Genomic DNA, 20,490 nt, shown 5'->3' on the forward strand with positions numbered 1-20,490 from the left:
ATTCGCCAGCAAATACTTTTTCGGTTTCAACCTTTTGAAAATCAAGGTGTGCATTAGATTCAATAGCACATTAGATTTGCATAAATATGGTATGTGTCTGCATCTGCGTAAAGCAAGCTTTGAAACATCCTAGAACTCTAAATAGGAAGCTGGTGCTCAGGCACATTGCTTAAGTCTAAGAATCTGCATGCCTTATGGTCTGTTGTGAACTCCTCCTCCTTTAGTTTTCAACTAATGTGTTTTGCAGCAACTAGATGAACATTCTCCCTGTCTCTCTCACTGCTTTAGCCTTTCTTATGTAGGTCAATGTGAGTGTGATCTCTTTGTGGACGCTGTTCCTTATTCCTTTTTGTTGTATTCCTCTTCACACCTGCATGTTTATGGCACAGCAGGTTTCTTTTGTAACATTTTTATATTCACATCATGATGAGGAGCTTATACTAAGAAGATTAATCTTTTGATACTATGTCCTAATTTTACTGTGTATGGTTAAACACTGTAGTTAAAATGTTTAATACATATGGTGTTGAAATGTAGGAGGGAGAGCAGAGGGAACTCTGAAGGGAACAAAGGGAATGCTATTTGCTGAAAGGTGTGATATGATTGCAAAAATTGCTCTTCATAATATTTTTCATAAATAAATAAACAGGTTATTCCCATCTCATCATCCCTATTTTTCCCACAGTTTTACCTGTCTCAGAAGCCTGAAACAGGTGGGATTGTGATCAGGATTTAACTTAATGTGTTGCAGCCCTTGGCTTTCTTGCTGCTGCAGAACATCATGACTAGTATTCTGAAATGTATAGTTAAAAACCTCAAAATCCACCTTTCCCCAGGAATGTTTTGGTTTGAAATTGGCACGTCTACTTCCCCAGTGCCTTTGTCCCACTACTTCTGTTATCTTTCCTCTTCTCTGTCGAAATTCATATTGTAGAGTCTTCTGTACAGGGGCCTGAGTCTGACCTTTTGCTTATGTTATTCTGTAAAAGGCCAATTGATGATGCTGTATAAATAGTCATGTAGCCTGAGCTTCCGTAGGCTTCAGTGTGTCATGGCAGATATATGAGCATATGATGATTCAGCCTGTTGCCTACAAAAGCTCATGCCACTGCAAACCAATTAGCCTTTCAGGAGTCATGTTACTTTTTTGCCCCTTGAGTGCTGCTCAAATTAATTTTCTGTGCTCTAAAAAGTCAGTCATTTTCTTCTCTCTGTCCCCCCTCCCTCATAAGACGCACAGTCTGGTATTATTAGCAGTCTAATAGTCACATTTATGTTGTAGAACTCTTTAACTTTTAAAGAAACTGCCCTGTTTAGACTTGTTAGAATGACCTCTTTCAAAAATGAGGCAGTGAAAGGTGCTGTCAGAACTGGCTGTTATCTTTACCGCCTGTAACTCATTAGCTCATACAGATGGAGATAACTGGCCGAAGAGCTCAGCACAGCAAGCCTTTTCAGCAACAAAGAAAATAAAAGCATTCCTGTGTAACAGGCTTCAGCACTTATCTGTTTTCTGGTACTATTTGTGCTGAACCAAAGCAGCTGCTACCCCGAGTTAAGAGAGAACAAGCTCAACATGGCATGAAATTACTGCACTGCCATTCACATTCATTAGGTTATATTGCTCCAGCTACAAGCATGGTTGGTCTTAGAATGAATAATTAAAAGAAATGTTGCTTTGTGATTTTGTGTTAACTTTACAATATTAACAAACTACAGCCCTATATTTGGGGAGCAGGTTTTGTGTCTGTTCAAAATGTGAAAGAAGAGTGATTTTGTGCTTGTTTGTTTTAAAGAAATAACTTCATTTATGTAAGATAACCCCAACATTAAACCATTTGGGGGGGAAAGTGTGTTAAGTTACTGTTTAAACATGGAACTGCTATTTAGAAAGTACAGGCACTAGTTCTCACATGTTGAAATTATCCCAGTTTAAGTAATCAGATGTCTTCTTTCATCAGTACATAACTATTCTTTGTAGAGCTTGGAGTTTTTCATAACTTCGAGTATGGCACTTGCTGCACACAAATTGCTAATCTACATCTGTATATTGGTGGAGAAGTATTACAAAAAACTTTTGGGGAAGCTAGCCCTCAGATTTTTGGAGAGAAAAATATTTCAAATGTGTTAAGCATTAGCTTCTAGATACCTGGATGAAAAGGCATGCTTCCGAATCAGTTTTCATATGCAAATATATTCACATGCGGATTTGGTTATCAAGGGGGAACCTGAGTATAAAATGTGGCACTTGCTGACATTTGTGCGTGTCTCATCTTTGGTACACATATGAGCAAACGGCTGTTTTTCTCAATATTTATAAAGCACAGGCTTTGCTGGCAGGAAATCCCAGGTTCTATCCTCTGCCTCTCCAGACTCTTACCCATGGGTAGGCAAACTAAGGCACGGAGGCCGTATCTGGTCCAATCGCCTTCTCAATCCAGCCCGCGGACGGTCCAGGAATCAAGAGTGTTTTTACATAAGTAGAATGTGTCCTTTTATTTCAAATGTATCTCTGGGTTATTTGTGGGGCATAGGAATTCGTTCATTTCTCCCACACACACCCCAAATAAAGTCCAGCCCCCCCATAAGGTCTGAGGGACAGTGGACCGACCTCCTGCTGAAAAAGTTTGCTGACCCCTGCTCTTACTAGAAACCCTGGAGAACTGCTGCCAATCACTGTGGACAGTACCCAAGCTCAGGGGTGTGGGTTTTCTGGGAAATTTTCCTGTGCAAATTAAGGTAGTTATTTTGGAAAATTTTCAGCCTTCGTCAGAAAATTTTCTGATGCCCTAGAGCAGGTTTTCCCAAAAACTGGGGTCTCAAGCTATGTATGGACTACAATTCCCACTGGTCCTCCTAGATAGAGATGATGGGAGTTGTAGTCCCAAAACAGCAAACCTGCCCTAGAGAGTGGTGTAATTTAGGATCTTGTCTAACACTGTATTTGAAGTTGATGTTGTTCATTGTTAATAATGAACTTACAAAATAGATTTTTTCCTGCAGAAAAGTATCACACTGGATTGAGCTAGATGGACTTGGTGTAAATCCAGCATAGCTAGCCTGAATTAGGAGTTGGGTGGCTTTCTTGTCTCGGGCCATTTCATATAGTTCTTGGAAGTAGCAAGCCATATATTAGTGTCTATCCTCTTCCTGAAATATTTTGTAATCATTGCAGATAGGTAGGATTTTACTATGTTTTGCATGGGGGGACATTAGCTGCCATGAAGTATCAAGGAAGACAAGGGATTCAGTGTCTTCCCCTGGCCTTCCCTCACAATGTAGACCAGAAACTGCATGTAGAACACCCCACCAGAAGATATGCACTATGGTCTAATTTGATGTCAAGGGAGCAACTTTTTTCAATAGTTTCATACAAAATTAATCTTGTTAGCAGGCAATGTTGAAAAGCAATGTACTGTGGCAATTTAATATTGAAAAGTCTTGTAATGGGAAAGGTGTCCTAGAACTAATAGAGTAATTAAAGAGAAGAAAATGTAAGTAATCACATACTGCCATTTATTGACCAGACATTAAATAGTAGTGTACAGTTGAGGTGAATAGTTTTACTGATGGAAGACGCGAGGACTTGAATGCATAGTAATCTCATTGCTGAATAACATGCAGAGTTGCCTGAAGCGTGGATTGAATTCACTTTGTATACAGAATAAAATGCAGCGAGACTTGTTTAAGAATTCTACATGCCTCTCTTGATTTTCTGCTTTGAGCATCCAGATTCATCTTGATTTATTTTTTTTTAGCATAGGTATTCTTGGGGTGGAATGAAAGAACTTGTTTGTTTAAAGTCAGATTATATGCTTAATCTTCTTCTCCTCTTCTTCAGGTCAGTAACAGATCCGCGAGATGGAAAGAGAGTTGCACTCAAAAAGATGCCCAACGTCTTCCAAAATCTGGTCTCTTGCAAAAGGGTCTTCCGTGAATTGAAGATGTTGTGTTTTTTTAAGCATGACAATGTAAGTGGCCTGCAGCTTTCTTTACATGAACTTCAATATAAAATTCAAATACCAATGGGGCACAGCGGCAGAGGAAGCTGCTCGGGTGCCTGGGTGGACTGTTTGGGCAGTGTGGATGGCTTGGACGTGCTGCAGGCCCCACGGTGAGTGTCACCCCCCTCAGTGGTGACACCTGGGGCGACCCACACCCACCGCACCCCCTTCCTCCGCCCCAATGAGGCAGGTTTTTTTTAAGGACTATGGTCACGCCTTTGCTATCAGGCAAAAAGCAGTTGAATTAGACTTGACTGGCTTCCTCATTTATGGCAAGTAGCAAATGCCCCCATCGAAGTGTGCAAATGGCATATTACACCCAGTCTCTTCTCTCCCACCTTTAGGAGAGGAATAAAGCCAATATTAGTGTCTCGGTAATGACTCTGAAATCATTACTTTAAGCTTTTTCTGAGCAAGGTGCCTAATTATGTTACCAGTGGCGATATTTTTGTTGACTTTTTAACCAGTAGGGACTGTGTGTAAAACTTTTTACCTTCTTGTTTATTTGTTAAATGCAAAATCGAGCATGAACAAAGCCACTACAAAAAACAGGTTAGATATATTAAATCAAGAGACAAAAAGGGGAACCAGAGACTTCAGCAATACATTCTAGACTTTTGGTGTAATAGAAATCATAGGAACCTATAGAAATAAAAACACCATTAACATGAAGATGCCTTATTTTGGGGGCGGGGGCGGGAAGGAGTGAGCTGCATTTCCTGCAAACCTTAGCTTGTAAAGCTCTGCACGTATTCCTATTTTATTGGATCATCAACTGCCACTTATAGGCAGGGATGGGAGGAGATTGATATAGTGTGATTATTTACATTAATAATGCAGAGCATAACCAAACAGAAGTTTTCTCTCCTACAAACTTTCACAAAATACACTACCCATTAGTGAAAAGCAGCCTCTTATATCTGTGCAATTGCCATAGAGAACTTGTACACTTCATTTGTGTTGAGTGAGATTGCCAGATGTAAGAGCTGGTGCAGATGCAGCTCTGGTGCTCTGTGAATCACAGTTGACAAATGTGGAGCCACTCCTTGGCAACATGCACCCTCACACACACTAGCCAAGATCAAGAGCTTGCTGTCACCACATTAATCATGACTGAGACTGACTAGGATTACCACCTAAACGGAAAACATTTTTTTTGTTGACAAACTGGTTAATCATGGTGGAGAAGAAATAGGGGGTGAAGGTCTGGCAGGCCATTATTCCTTACTCCAAGGGCTTTGCAAACCTTCAGCATTCTTCCTGAAATCTCCTAGCTTTGTGATATTTTAATCTGTGCAAAGAATGCTTGCATTCAGTCATTCCCAAAAGTAGGCATCATCATATTAGTATTTTCAAATGGAGGGAGCATAACTCGAAATAATCTGGTAACCCCAAACGGTATTCAAATGCCTTACTATAAGGACGAACAAAACTCACCAGAATACCTGCTGTATTCAGTTCAGGTGGAATAGCACTCTTTGGAAAGAGCAGGTTTGTAGTCCAAGCTGCCACTGGAGGCCAAGCTACCACAATGGTGAGGAGCACCTGTGCCCATCTACAGTTTGTTCGTCAGCTGCAGCCATTCCCAGACCAGTATCAGCCATCTATGCTCTTGATAACTTTCCATAGATTTCCCATATTACAGTGCATTCCATGTGGCACTTCCCACGAAAGCAGCTGCTGCAAGATTCTGCTGCCTGCTAGTTAGTGGGTGCAGCCCGACAGGGTCATATCTCTGAAGGCACTGCACTGACAGCTGGTAAGCTACCAGGCCCAACACAAGGGGTTGATGTCAGTCTGTAAAATCCTAGATGGCCTGGGACCTAAATACTTGGCAGGACACCTTCTCTCGTACCTGGTTTTCCAAGCCCTAAGATCTGTCTGAAAGTCCCTGCTTGTGTCCCTGCCAGCTAGTGTGGTGGGCAGGACAGTCATAAAAGATGGGGCATTTTTGGTGGTGGCACCCAATTTAAGGCGCTTCCTCCTGATTGAGAGATGACAATCCTCCACATTAGAGGTATTTAGATGACAGGTCAAAATATTTATCCAAGTCTTTGAAACTTGATGATTCTGATGCTGATTGGAATTGTAATGGAATTATGGTTTTATTATATATTATATATTTTTCATTACCAGGTACATTGCTGCTTGTTGTTGTTGTTGTTGTTTATACCCTTTTTTCCTCTGATGGGACTCAAGGCAGCTTACAGATAAAAACAGATAAAGCCAACAATCAGTAAAAACATAGAAAAACCAATCATAAAAAATCAAACATTACTAGAATTAAAACTATATACATGTATAAAATCTGTTAAAACATACAAATAATTACAATAAAAACAGCATGGTGTTTATTAAAAGCAGTCAGTTCCCAAAATCCTGTTGGGAAAAAGATCTTCACCTGCCAGCAGAAGTACCAGGAGGGAGCCCGTCTAGCTTTTCTAGGCAGGGGGAATTTTGGAGGAGACTCCAAGAAGGCCCTTTCCCGTGTCTCCATGAAGCTACCTTGTTCTCATTTGGAGGAAAGGTGGGATATGAAAACTCTGAAATAAAATGAAGTAAATTTGTTGCAAAGAGGAGGAAGTTAAGTTGCAAATACTTAAGTGTAATCAAGTTGCAGACTTTGGAGAAGACCTCGCCTAAGAAGCTATGAGCAAAGATATTGTGCATATAGAGTCTGTGGGTTGAGAAAATCTGAATAAAGCAGACATAAAGGATTATGACATACATAGCACCACAAGGACCATCATTTGCTGGAAACGTCAGTTCTGCAATTTTTTTCTTTGATCAGACATCAGTAGTGCCCTTTTTCTTTGTGAAGACCTCTCAACTTTGCATCTCTCCCCTCAAATAAAGGTGGAGGCAGCGTAGTTGTGAGTTGAAAAGAAAGCCTTGTCTTTGATTTCACAGTTGCTTCTCTAAAGTGAGGATTTCTGGTGTATTTCACGTAACCAAATCAGCTTCCCCCTTGTTTTGTAGGTGCTCTCTGCTCTCGACATACTCCAGCCACCACACATTGACTACTTTGAAGAAATGTATCCTAAACACTAAATAAACAGTCTTAAATGAGGTAGGTGTTGATTTGACTCCAGCCTATAAAAATGCCTGCTGCTTTTGAATTTCTTAATCTTTGAGCTTTCTGGCCTCTGGAAAGGTGGTAGGTAGGCCAGCTGTCATAGCCCATATGGCAAGTGGTTGCCGATCAGAGGGGGAGTTAGGGAGGCGGGTGTGAGTGTAAGTATTTGTGGTCATCTTTAGATAACATGAGTGAATAAATTCTAGTCCCATCGGTAAGAGCTTAGCGTGCCCCACTCCCCCCCCTTATCTACTGAAAATGTGTAGGAGAGTTCTCCCAAAATGGCTGCAGATAAATGATTTTGTAATGTATTATTGCTGACATAATAGTTTTGAAACATGTGACTGTGCCTTGAAGCACATGCAGAGTGGAGTTAGTTACATCATCATTGGTTTTAAAGTGTTACGGTCAAAGTGTAGATTTCTTTTTCTTTACCCTTTTAATGCTTGCTTATGACCAAAGAGTATTCTGATTTTCAATACTGTATGGAATAAAGGGGTGGTATTTAGTTCATAGGGATGCGGGTGGCGCTGTGGGTTAAACCACAGAGCCTAGGACTTGCTGATCAGAAGGTTGGCAGTTCGAATCCCCGCAATGAGGTGAGCTCCCGTTGCTCTGTCCCTGCTCCTGCCAACCTAGCAGTTCGAAAGCACGTCAAAGTGCAAGTAAATAAATAAATAGGTACTGCTCCGGCGTGAAGGTAGACGGCATTTCTGTGCGCTGCTCTGGTTTGCCAGAAGCGGCTTCGTCATGCTGGCCACATGACCCGGAAGTTTTACACCGGCTCCCTCGGCCAATAAAGCGAGATGAGCGTCGCAACCCCAGAGTCGGCCACGACAGGGCCTAATGGTCAGGGGTCCCTTTACCTTTTATTTAGTTCATATTGTGTAACAGAGCATAAGTCTGTAGTTGCCTGGCTTTGCAGTCTATGACACGTTACTTGGGCAGTGACCCAGTACTGTTGGTACTCTGGCTATATTTTAGATGTTTTCGGCAGCAGGTTATCTTGGGTTCATAAGATGCTTCTGGTTAAGATCATTGCCAAGAATTGGCTTTTGTTCGCTGCTGACCTTTAAAGGCTCAACTACGTATGACACGAGAAGTGTGTGATCAGGATCTCTTGCTGTCTTCTAAAAACTCAATAGCAACTGAAGATAAACCATTTATCTTTTCACTCCTTCCACCTTTGGTGGTGTTGGGGTGTGTGTGTGGTTAAGCAACAAAATTGCTTGGTGGCATCACCTTTGATGCCAAGATACTGATCAGATTCATATTCTGACACTCACACATGCTTACATGCTAACACAGCTGTCACCTACCCCTGCTAATCAGTGTGGGTTTTTAACCTACAAGAGATTCTTGATTAGGTCTTGTTTAGTAATCACATTTAGTCTGGCGCCAAGCTTTATATATGAAGTTTTAGGTTCAAAATGGTACAATAAAAAAGGCTTGTGGATCTTCCAGTGTAGAGGGGCTAAATGCTCAGATTTGATCCTCAGCTCCTCAAATTAAAATCTCCCAGGTGTCTTAACAACTTGGCCTTATAACAGATAATGTATATGGGCTGAGAGGACATGTAATTAACAAATTATGATCCTTGCTTCTTGTTGGCTACAATAACTTTTTCTGTATTTGCATTATTTGTGGATATGCTGTGCATGTAGAAATGATATATTCCTAAGGACCTCACCCCCCTATTTCTTATATACTTGCATCGTTCAGAAAGTGAAATTGCTAATATTCCTTTTGTCAGTTCAAAGAGGTTGTAGATGGTATCCATCTAGCCAAGGACAGTGATTTAAATAAGAATTGTTTTTGTTCCTCTTAGGGAGTTTACCAGCTTACAGTGCTAAAGATCTTAATGGCAACAGTCTGCCTAGACTCATCCGGCTAATCTATTACTATATTTAGAGTTCACTTAAAACATTAGAGCAGATGAAAAGATAATTGCTGCAAAACGTTTGGAAAAGGCTTTGCCAGGTCTTATTTGGGTGAGTAAAAGACACAAAGTAGACAGACAGAGCAGTGTTGAATATCATTTGTGCTCCCCCCCCCCAAAAAAAGCATTCATTTCTGTGTAGATTTTACAAATCTTTGAACTGTTAAGAGTGCCAGGTTGATGACAAAGTGCCACATACATTAAAACATAGTTTGGAGGGTTTAATGGTGGTTTGAGACTGTAACAATAGTCAATAACTGTATTTTTCCATGTATAAGACAATATTTTTTCCTTAGAAATAATAGGCAAAAATTGTGAGTTGTCTTATACATGGATAGCAGAGGGGGAACGGGTGATTTATGGCAGTGGTGAGGCATGCGTGCAATAGTCTGTGGATTTGTCAAGTGGGCTGGTGGGCTTTTGGCTTTTGATGTCGAGCGTGCAGATGATTGGTGTTTGTGGAGATGCGTGCGATTTGCAGTGGTGGGCATGCTGTAGAGCGATTGGCGGTGGTGACCCCCTCCCCCCCAAAAAACTCAACAACTTTGGTCAATTTCCCCCCAAAAAATTATTGTTGCAGTCCCAAAAAAAGAGGAGTCGTCTTATACATGGGAGCATCTTATACACAGAAAAAATACAGTACCACAAGTGAATCCTGCACACGATATGAGTGCCACAGCTCCAATTCTGACCAGACTTGTTGACATTCACGCTCTTCTAAAGCCAATACCTCTTCAGAGCAAGGGTCTTTCCTTTACTAGAGTAATAAAGGGGAACTCAGAAATGGCTTGGGTGATTTATAGCTGATAGTAATTTACTAGTTTTATCTTTACTGGTTCTGTCATCTTTTATCTCTTACTCTTAAGACTTAACACTGGGAAAGACATGGGTGTGGAAGCAAACCTCATTGCTCAAATTGCTTCTTAAAATACATAATAACAACACACATGTTGCTTGTATAAGCCCTTCTTGGAAGGAGATGAAAAGCTTGTATAAGATGACAACTGTGGCAATAAACAAGGTGGCGAAGAAACATCCAGATGTTCCTGACTATTGGAACTGTCCACATCACTATTAAGAGTATGCAGTGCAAGGCAAGAAGGCAGGCAGGCTGCATTAAATGGCCAGAAGGTGTTTGAATGAGGCTGATCAAATGATTTGCTGCAGGTCAAACTTTTACTACAAAGCAGGCTCTTGTGAAACTTTTCTTTTCATTTAGACCCAAAACTTATTACTGGGGCACACCGATTGTAGTGGTTGAAAGCCATAACTCTTTTAATATTTCCTTGAAAACCTAATTGCTAAATCCCTCTAAGTGGGAGTGGGCAACCCTTATAAAGGACTAAAAATATATTCAAATTCCTAGGAGCCAAAATCAGATACAGTATTTGAATTCTTAGCAGCTGAATACTTTGGCACCAAAAGAAATAGGAACCAACCCTATAAAAACTGGGTAAAATGGAGATGCAGTCCTGGTGCTTGGAGACTAGGTGTCAGGGATTTTTCCAGCCGTGACCTTATGGTGTACTGAAAGAGAGATAATCTGCGCTTGCAAGCAACATACACTGCATTTAGAGAAGAATGCTGAAAAGGCACAAGTCCTAGATAATATAGGCAAACCCACCCATTGCTATACTTAATGCTTTGGGCACATATAGAAGTTATCCTGTTCCTCAGTGTGATTCAGCATTGCATGCTTGAGGTATCCCTTGTTGGAGAAAGGCAAGGTCTGCTCATTTTGCTGTTGGTTAGCTGCTTTTACCTCTAGATAGAGGCAGATGGCTGGGGCCCTACACAATGTTAGAAAGGATCGCCTACCCTGAGTCCTCTGTGATCTACCCAGTGCAGCTTATCTAGGACCTGTGAGTAGAAAATGCAAACTCTGTTGTACAGAGATATGTTCTTTCCCAAAATGGACACTGGAAAATATTTCTAAAAAGATGGTGTGCTTTGGGGTGTTTTACCCTCCTCCACTATGAATCATTGCTTATAACCGCATCCTAGCTTGACTCCCATTTGAGATGCTGGTTTGAGGTGATGGAAGTATTGTTCTGTTGCACTTAACTCATGATGAAAATCAAAAGTTTTCGGGAAAGTTTCTAATTTATGGGGCCTGGGAGGAGGAAACAAATATGATGAACAACCAGCTTCAACCCAATGGAGCATGATTTGCCCAGCCCCCACCCTTTGAGCCTAGGGAAAGATTTGGAATTTTAAGAAAATGTCACGGGTACTATAAAATACCCATTTGATTAATTATATATATGGGAGGCTCCCCCCTCAAGCCTAATTGCAACAAGGGAAGGGGGATTTGGGGGTGGGCAAGTCACAGCTGGAAACCCCTTGAAATTGCTCTACTCTGTTGTAATTCAGCTTCAAGAAAGGCTATTGTAGTTAGTAAAAAGGCTTCTTTGAAGCCTAATTATGATGTGAGAGAGGTGTTTTCAGTGTGTTTAGGTGGGGGTGGAATAGCTGGGGAGGGGAGAGAGTTGCTTCTTCCTTCAGCTGCACTCTCTCCCTCTGAAAATGTCCCATGTGCTGTAATCGGGCAAGCTTAATTCCAGCAGGGAAAGAAGAGGTGGGCAGGATCTGGTGGGTGTCTGGGAAGGTTTCTGGGGCCTATGGCTGGTGACCTATATTGATAAAGCACTGTGTGCATGATGCCTTACAGAGCAACAGAAGACAGATCTCTGACTTAAGGAGCTAAGCCCAAAATTCAGGAAAGGGAGGCCACAGAGGGATTGGGTAGAGATGAGGGTAAACCGACTTTGTTTTAGTAGGGGATGAGCACCAGACATCATGCATTTTACATGCAGAAAGGACCCTGATTAGATCCTGCAACTGCAGGTAGGGCTGCTCTCTACAACCTTGGAGAGATGCTTCCAGTCATCTTATTTCATTCAATATAAGGCAGCTTCCTATAATCCTGTACATCACAGAAAAGATGGGATCTGTCCTCACTCATAGGATCCAGTTGCTTTTCTACCCTGGCCCTCTCTGTGTGGTTGCAGGTAGGTCTCAGGGCTTTATAAAGTCATCTTGCAGGGGGAACGCAGTCCATGAGCAGCTGCCAGTTGGCCATCTGCACTCTAGGCAAATGTTTGCCTGAGGCAGATGAATAAAATACTGCCTGTATTGTCACGAACGCTTGTCTATAGGGTGTTGGGCAAGAATTTTTTTATTTTATTTTTTCTAGTGTAGGGAAATAGGCAGCCAGATAGAAGTAATGCATTTCCCAGAGACCCTGACATCTTACTGCCTTTTTGTTTTTCACTTCATTGAGCTGGCTTTGTCAACTAGTTTCGGCATGGTACGAAAAAAGCAGTGCCTATGGTGTAATGAAGCTTGGCTTTCTTTTATTAACCACATTCACTAAGAGCTTGAGCAAGGAAGTTGAGCAATGATATGTTGTAAGCATGTCAGTGTACAAAATTGGAAATGCCAGTTTCCGCAACTTACAAGTTGGGTGGGGAAACCCTTTCAAGTTTTAATTATTTAAATCTTAGTTTGCGTAAGAGATCAAAACCTTAATCTGTTCAGGCATTTCCATCGCATTTAAAAGACTCTTCAAGTGATGTAGCTAAAGTGAAACTATTAGGATTCACTTTTAACAGTTCACATTGAAACACTGCTAGTTCTGTGTTGCTACATGTGTTATCATCAACACAGTCCAAAGAGAACAAGAGCTGCAATAAGGTGTATATATTAGACAATGTAAGCATTTTCCCTGCTGATTAAACCAACTACATGGAACTGTAAACTGAAATTAACTCACAACCTGGTACAAAGGAATAGTGCTAGGATCTTACCGCTTAGGAGGTGGTTCTATGTGGGTTTCAGACTCTTGACCAGAGTGAAAGCACCCTTCATAAATTTAAATAAACAGCAGATAAGGTCACTAATTCTTTTTTGGTTGTCAAGAGCTTCATGAGGTGGCTGTTCTGATCGTTGGAATGCATAAGGGAGTAGAGGAAATTATTTGCTTTAAAAAGTGAATCTACTTCTATTCCAGCTGTGTCTGTTTGGGCAACTAGACACTTTGAATTCTGGAAGTAATGCCATTGGGGGTTTTTTATGCTTCTGTCCCAACTCCGTTCCACCCAACTTGCTCAGAGCTGCTGTGGGAGCTTAAAAAGCAGACGCAGCAAAATGTGATGCATCAAATGTAGCAAAGTGTGGACTCCCAAGCAAAAGGGTCAGTGGCAACCATAGGTCCAGTAGTAAGTTAATGGCCATATGCTAGTGTAAACCCTGGGCTTGCAGGTGGCGAAACAGCACAACTCCCCGCACAATAATAAACAAGTTCATTATTTCCTTCATGGTTTGCTTATGTCAGGTCCAACAGGTTTTTGTTGTACTTCAGAAACTTGTGAGAAGCATTTGCCCACAGTAGAGAAGACTGATACAGCCCACTGTGGCATTATACTACAAACAAGTCTAGGAGGAACTACCCCCCCCCCTTTGCAAATCAGTGGCTAATTTCCAGTCAATCCAGGAGCTCACAATAATTTTGGTTGTTCCTTTCCAACTCTACAATTTCCTTTTTCAGCTGCGGCGACCAGAACTGAACACAGTATTCCAGAAATGAGCACAGTAACCATAGTTTTGTATGACAGCATTATGACATTGGCAGTTTCAATCCTTTCTTAACAATCCTCAACATGGAATTAGCTTTTTTCACAGCTGCCAAACACAGAGTTAACATATGCAGTGAGTTATCCACCACAGATCCTAAGATCTCCTTCCTTGGTCAGTCACTGCCAGTTCAGACCCCTTAAGCACATATGGGAAGTAAGGGATTTTTTTGGCCCCACTGTTCATCATTTTACACTTACTTACACAGAATCACATTTGCCATTTTACTACAGCCCAGTCATCCAGTTTGGAGATACCCTTTTGGAACTCCTCACAGTCCCTTTTTATTTTTGTTTATATCCCACCTTCCTTTCACCATGGAACCAAAGGCAGTGTATGTGTTGTTCCCAGGTGGTCACCTCCTTAGTTTCAGCAAGTTGGTGGCCTCAGGTGCCTTCAGGCTATACCCTGGGACTTTCTTAACACTCCAAACAAATTGGTGTCATCAGTGAACTTGGGTACCTCACTTCTCACTCTCAACTCTTAAGTCATATATATGCACAAGTTAAAAAGCACAGTTTCCAACACTGATCTTTGAGGTTCCCCCGTACTTCTTTCATCCCTCCATTGTGCGCACTGTAAGTCTTCATAATTCTTTCTCCTTAGTGATCATGTTATTTATATGCGTTGGTATTATGATGCATACCATTTGCTCTGTTGCTAAAAATACAAAAATAAGAACCGTTTGCCCAGAGATCATAGCAGGACAAAAATAAATAAACATATGAACATATGTACTGTAGGCAATGCTATCTCTGTTTTATTACCTTTCAAGTCAATCTATACACAATCTCTTCTTAGTGAGTGTGTCTCTTCTAGGTTTTGAAGCTCTGGCATGAATATGATACAATAAAATATTGGCAGGCTTGTCCCTTTTTAGCATCTCCCACGTGATAAAACTTGAAATGAGGCAATTGTAGAGAGCTGCAAATATTATGTGAGGCACTTGCAAGGGTATGAGTTGAGTGCTTTGTCCTTCTGTCTTTTGTTCTTTCGCGCCCCTGCTTTTTGTCAAGGTGAACTCCAGCAGGAAAGATGCTGAGGGCAGATATGCCAGCTGAATGTGTCTCTGAAGCATTTCCTTTTCCCCTTGCCCTCCTCCCAAGTTTCCCTTCTTTCATATAGTTCAATGGAAACAAGAGGTGGTAGGGCAACTGCTGGTTAGTGCTTCTTGTAACACAGTGCCGACGAACCTGCAGGCCTCTAGATACTGTTGGGACTCCAACTTCCATCAGCTCCAGGCAGCATTGGCAGTGGCTAGGGATGATAGGTGTTGTAGTTCAATAACCTCTGGAGAGCCACATGTTCCCCACCCCTGTTGTAACAGCTGGTGTTGATCTATATATCAGTTTCTTTGCTTCAGTTGTTCATCGTTCTTTCCATTCTACTAGAAGAAATTGTAATGGAGAGACAGAAGAAACTGCACCCTTCCCCTACACTGTAACATACTAAATATGTGTGCCTTCCTTTCCTTGTAATGCATCTTCAGTTAATGGATTTTTTAATCGTTTAAGTTGTTTTGTTTTCTAATACTAACAATTTTCAATAAGCTTTAAATATGTAAGTGCTTTTGAAAAAATGTGGTGGTATTGATCCCAAATGGATTCTTGTACCATCATGTTGTTTTTTGGATGTTATCAGTTGCAGTTTCACCCATTGTCTAAGACTTGGTTTCCCTAACAACAATGAGGTGTTTGAGTCTGAGGTCTTTGTAAGGTGACTTCCAGCTACTTCTTCAAAGGGCTGTCATTGCTTAGCATGTTTGATAGTAATTAGTTCTAGCAGGAACACTTTGATTCACAGAGAGGCATTTTTAATTGTCACAGAGCCTGAGTAAACTTAAAAACAACAACCCTAAAAACTTGATAGTGGAATGAAGACACTTGCAAATCAACGTCAAAATATAAACTAGGCCAAGGTCATTCGTTTCTGTGGACTGTTGTCTAACCTTAGCCACTTCTGTGTTAACAATTCTTCACATTTCTGTGCAACCCTCAGTAATGAAACTTGCAAGGTGGCTTGCTTCTAGTCTCCTTCCATGCACACAGGTTTGCAGTGTTCTGCTTGGGGCTATAGAGGTGTTAAAAGGCCAGGCCAGAGGGTTTAATTTATATTGGAAGTAAAATGGATGTGGGTTGACAAGTGAGGATGAGGGTGGATTGGTGGGTGACAAATGGTAGTGGAAAGAAAACTAAGATGGTGGGGCATGGCTCATTGGTTTAGCACATGATTTGGATGCAAATGGTCCCTGGTTTTGTGCCCAGCATCTCCAGCTAAAGGAACTCTACTTGAGGTGTTGAAGTCCCACTACCAGTCCAAATTAGACATAATCAGAAAACATCAAGTTTATTGCTAGATGACAGGAGGGTATCTAGTTGCATTTTACTGTTCTTCTTGGTGGGCATATGGCAAACTGCAGGAGGGGCTGCTCTTCTAAGCACCGTGAACATAATGATAGATGGCATAGGGAACAGCTTAAAGATGAGAGTCTGAGATAAAATTATTTGAACTGGAGGGAGAGATTGAGAAGTGTGGCACAAGAAAAGAAGAGAAGCTTTAGGTCAGGCATTATGAAATGCAAGGTTTAAAACTTAATGGCTAGAACTTTGAGATGTTCACAGCTTAATGCCATCCCATAATGCAGCAAGAATTTGAAAGAGAAATGGGCAAAGCTGTGGCTTGCATGATCTGGCTGTTGGCAGAAGATCTTAGTCGGCCTGTGTGCTTGCACAAGTACAAGGGGTGTTCACCACTGACGTGTTCATTAATCACTTGGTCAAGCTTCACAACAGGGCTCTACATCCAGCTTTTAAAAATCTGAGCTGCATATTGCTCATTGTTTGTCTTTACTTTTGAAATGGGGGGAATTGTTTTTGGTTTGTGTATGTGATTTATTATTATTATTATTTATTTGCAAGAGAATCTGTTTGGCAGCACAATTCCAGTTATTTTTCACTCATTCACATTCACCCATGGTGTTAACCCTAATCGTAATACATTGGTTCTAGCAATTTGTCCTGCACGGTTGGAGAAGCTATTTTTGGATTTTTTCATCTCTTCTCCTGCCCCCACCTCCAGTTAATCCATCTCTGAGCTGGCATTGATGGCACATTCCCCATTACCATAGGCATAGCCAAGCAATACAAAGAGCTTCTGGGCAGGATTCCAGCTGGCTACAGATCCCTGCTCCCTAATATTTGAGCTTTTGATGTACACTCTGGTTCTGTGATATGCTTAAACTTGTAGCCAACTGTCAGGGTGGCCTGCTACCCATTTAGAAAGCGTGGCGCTTTCAGCTTGTCACTGTTGTCGCTTGTTTACATGATTAGGACTACCTGAAGATGTATGTGGTGGTTTTTTGTTTTGTTTTTTTAGCAATGAGTACTTCTGCTTGTGCCTGATGGAAGCCAAGAGCTCCCAACGTCACCTATTGATGGTTCCAGTGCATTTATCAAAGGCCCAAAGGGGAACTGAGCTCTTGTGATAAAGTGAATCCCTTTATTTTATTCCTTTTTCTGTCCATCTGTGTGGAAAGAGGAAGCTATATTGAGGGCTCTATGGTGCTATCATAAAATAGCCTTTCCTGACAAGGCTTTTATTTCCGTAGAGAGAGATACTAAAAAACCATCCTCTTGCAAGATGGATGGGCTGATACTATTATTGTTGTTGAGAAAAGATGCTAGCGTATTAGTGTGTGTGTGGGCTCACGCACACACACAAATAATAAAGGGATTGTGTTCTACTGAGTCGGTAAAAATCAATGATCTTTTAAAAAATAAATTTATTTATTCTTTACAAAACATTACTTTGATCTTCAGATATTTGGATGTAATAAAAGCATATACAAATTGAAGCCATGATCTTCTGTCAAACCAGTTTTTCTTTGTAAAAGAATCAACCAGGAACAGAAATATGCAATTCTTGTTGTTAAAGACTATAATATAAAATACTATTTATAATTGTATCATGACAATTTAGACTTTCAGCCAGATACCATCTATGTCATGTAGAAATACTGTACTAACTTGCATCTATTGGCCTTTGCTCCTGGAAAGTTTTAGGGACCTTAGTCTTCAGGTAAATGAACTTGCTCAGTCCCCTTGCATGAGTATGTACAGAGAACTACAGTTACAAAGTGTCATAGAGAGTCCATTAACAAACATAGAGACAGCCAAACAGAAATCCTTAATCTCACAATCCCACAAGCAGATATAAATACTGTAGTGTAAAAGGCACATGGGCTGCTTGATTAGAATTTTTAGATTATGCCCCAGGTGTAGTGCAGCCACATTCCATTTTAAAAGTCCATTTTAATTTTGATAGTGCTCAGTTGGTATGTGTGGTTGTACATGGATTAGAAAGTTGGAAGCTTAATTTATCTATCCTCTTTCTTAATTATTGAAATTGCTCTACCCTGATTAATGATTGCCTCCTTGAAAAATTTTGTATGAAGAGACCTAGGGTGATACAATCGTTCTGCCGGTGGTGGTTTTCACTCACAGTGTCTTGAGCATTGGATATTGCTTCAGGCCAGCTACGTGATGTTTCACATCTAGAAGCACAGTATGTCTAACCGCAGAGTTACTTGGTACAGTGATACTGAAGTGGCCATGCCATTTGAGAGTGGTTAAAAATTGCCTGAACCGCGTGAGTGCTGGGCTTTACACAAAGTGCACATTTCAGCAGCAGTATGTATGGCTCAGTAGCCCGGCAGCAACGATATCATCAGGCTAAACCACAATCAACCCCTGAGCCTTCTACTTACTAAGCACAGGAGTCAGATCTGTACTGAAGCTCTTCGTGTTAATGCAAGTTGTTTCGGGTGCCTTTCCTGTAATTTCTAAGGTTTGAAGACATAAATCTGGAGCATGGGGGAAAGTTAGTGGGCTGAACTGCTATACAAGCTGAAGTGGGTGAACAAGAGTCAGATCCCATGTATCATTTTTGTACGCGTGGATCTTCTTGAGCAGTGTCAAAAATGTGACAAAACAAATGTGCTGGCTAGATTGCTTCTACATTACCAAATAGAAACACTTCCCCATACCAAGCTGAAAACAAATGCAACATGAGAATCAGTCCCAAGAGCGACACAATGCTGATTTTTATGTTGTACTAAAGAGAACTGACAGGAACTGTTCGTCTTTGTGGTCTGCAGTCTGATACATGATGACTATATTAGGGGGGGGAAAGTTTTCCTCGTGAACTTTTTCTGTTATATTTCACATATATACAAAATTTATGATCCATAAAATTAGACTTTTAAGAACACGGTAGAGATGTATTTTCTACTCAAAGCTGAAATTTGAGACGCATGAAGTGGGTGCCATTGCACTTTGTAAGGCAAGTAATATTCTTCAGGGTTTTGCATAGTCCACTCTTTTGCAGGCTGCATTGGGTCTTTCTGGGTAGTTGGCTGCTGGAATGAGAATTGCCCCATCCAAAGAAAGATGGAGCAGTTTTCCTTAGGCGGAATCTGCCACAATATGTCAGAAGGCTGCAAGCAACAGTTGGATATGGCAGGAGAGCTGATTTAGGATTTCTAAAGGCTAGTCTGACACTGCTATGAATCTGGTGCAGGCAGTGTGCTTGTGTCTACACACCCCTGTGATAAAATGCTACATTTTGCAAAAAGGGAACATGCTTAGGGAAGAATTTCTTTGAGCTTTGCGGATCCCAGGGAAGGGGACTGCAAACAATACTGTTGTGATGTGTCAGGCTTGTACATTAGGGTTGCTTGTCAGTATGGCATAGTCTGTTAGCTTCAACAAGTCTCTCAGTCAGCACAAATTAAGGCCCTTCTCCTGTCCTCTGCTTTGTGCCTTTGATAATTGTTTTGAAGCAAATTGGTGTGTTTCGTACTTCTAATTTTATACAGCTCCTTCACTAATTATTACTGTCAGCATTTTCCATCCAGGAGTGCTGTTCTGTTTGGGGGTATAAAAACTAGAGCAACCTCGCAAGTCCTCTGGCCATGATATTTATGGCTCAACATTAAATTTAGAAAGACAGACATGCACTGAAACTTGCTTCCATTAAATGCCCTTACTTTAGTTTTATGGAGCCCCCCCCCAAAGCCTTACTAACAATTATAAGCACTGGAGAAGGCAAATGACATTGACCTATCCAGACACCAGCTGCTTAAGAGGTTGCTGTACTTGTGAAACTGGAAAATCTAGTGAGGCCTGCTTTTGCTCTTGCTTAGAGGCCCTTGTTAAATTATCCAGAGACAATTATGAGATAGTTATTGTTGAAGCTAATAGCACCTCTGAGCCCTTATCAAAAGCTGTTTTTTGGAGGGGTTGTTTTTGTTTTAATGCACAGCAGACCTGGAGCTGTGCAGGTGCCATTCCAGGCCCTCGTTTAATTTAAGCTGCTTTAGTTGGCATGGCAACTAGTTGAGACATCTGGGAGACATTAATGCTCGGGATTGAGGTTGAGGAGGATTTAGGTGGGAGAACCAAACAAGGATGTCATACCATAATAAAGCACAGAGTATTGTAACTGGTTTTCTAGAATAGTGTGTGTATTGGCAGGCAGGGGGGACGGGGCTGGGTGAGGAAAATCTGTTTGGAAAAGAGGAAAAATGCAATGGATGCTAATATGGGTGGGGATTTTACAATAGGATCATGTTTCCTGAGCAGATTCTGTAAGCCCTTCTTAAATTTCTCCATAAGACCAGGCTTTGCAAAGATGGTTAAGAACATAAGAAGAGCCCTGCTATATCAGACCAAAGGCTCCTGTTCGCCACAGTCGCCAACTTACGAGAAACCCACAAGCAGGAAAGAAAGAAGGCAGTAGCTCTCTCCTACGGTGGTTTCCCAGCAATTGGTGTGCAG

At 41.2% G+C, this 20,490-nt stretch overlaps 1 protein-coding gene across 2 annotated transcripts in view; it reads left to right on the forward strand.

Annotated features, from left to right (window-relative positions):
- NLK (nemo like kinase) overlaps positions 1 to 20,490 on the forward strand; it is a 94,769-nt gene that overhangs the window by 49,396 nt on the left and 24,883 nt on the right. For both annotated transcript variants that reach the window (XM_080983049.1, XM_080983048.1), the window contains exons 2-3: positions 3,842 to 3,971; positions 6,984 to 7,039. In XM_080983049.1, the coding sequence (XP_080839175.1) occupies positions 3,842 to 3,971; positions 6,984 to 7,039 (186 nt within the window). The remainder of the gene's footprint in view (positions 1 to 3,841; positions 3,972 to 6,983; positions 7,040 to 20,490) is intronic.

The sequence above is a fragment of the Podarcis pityusensis genome, assembly GCF_964106645.2.
Source record: "Podarcis pityusensis genome assembly, chromosome: 15".
NCBI classification, from domain to species: domain Eukaryota; kingdom Metazoa; phylum Chordata; class Lepidosauria; order Squamata; family Lacertidae; genus Podarcis; species Podarcis pityusensis.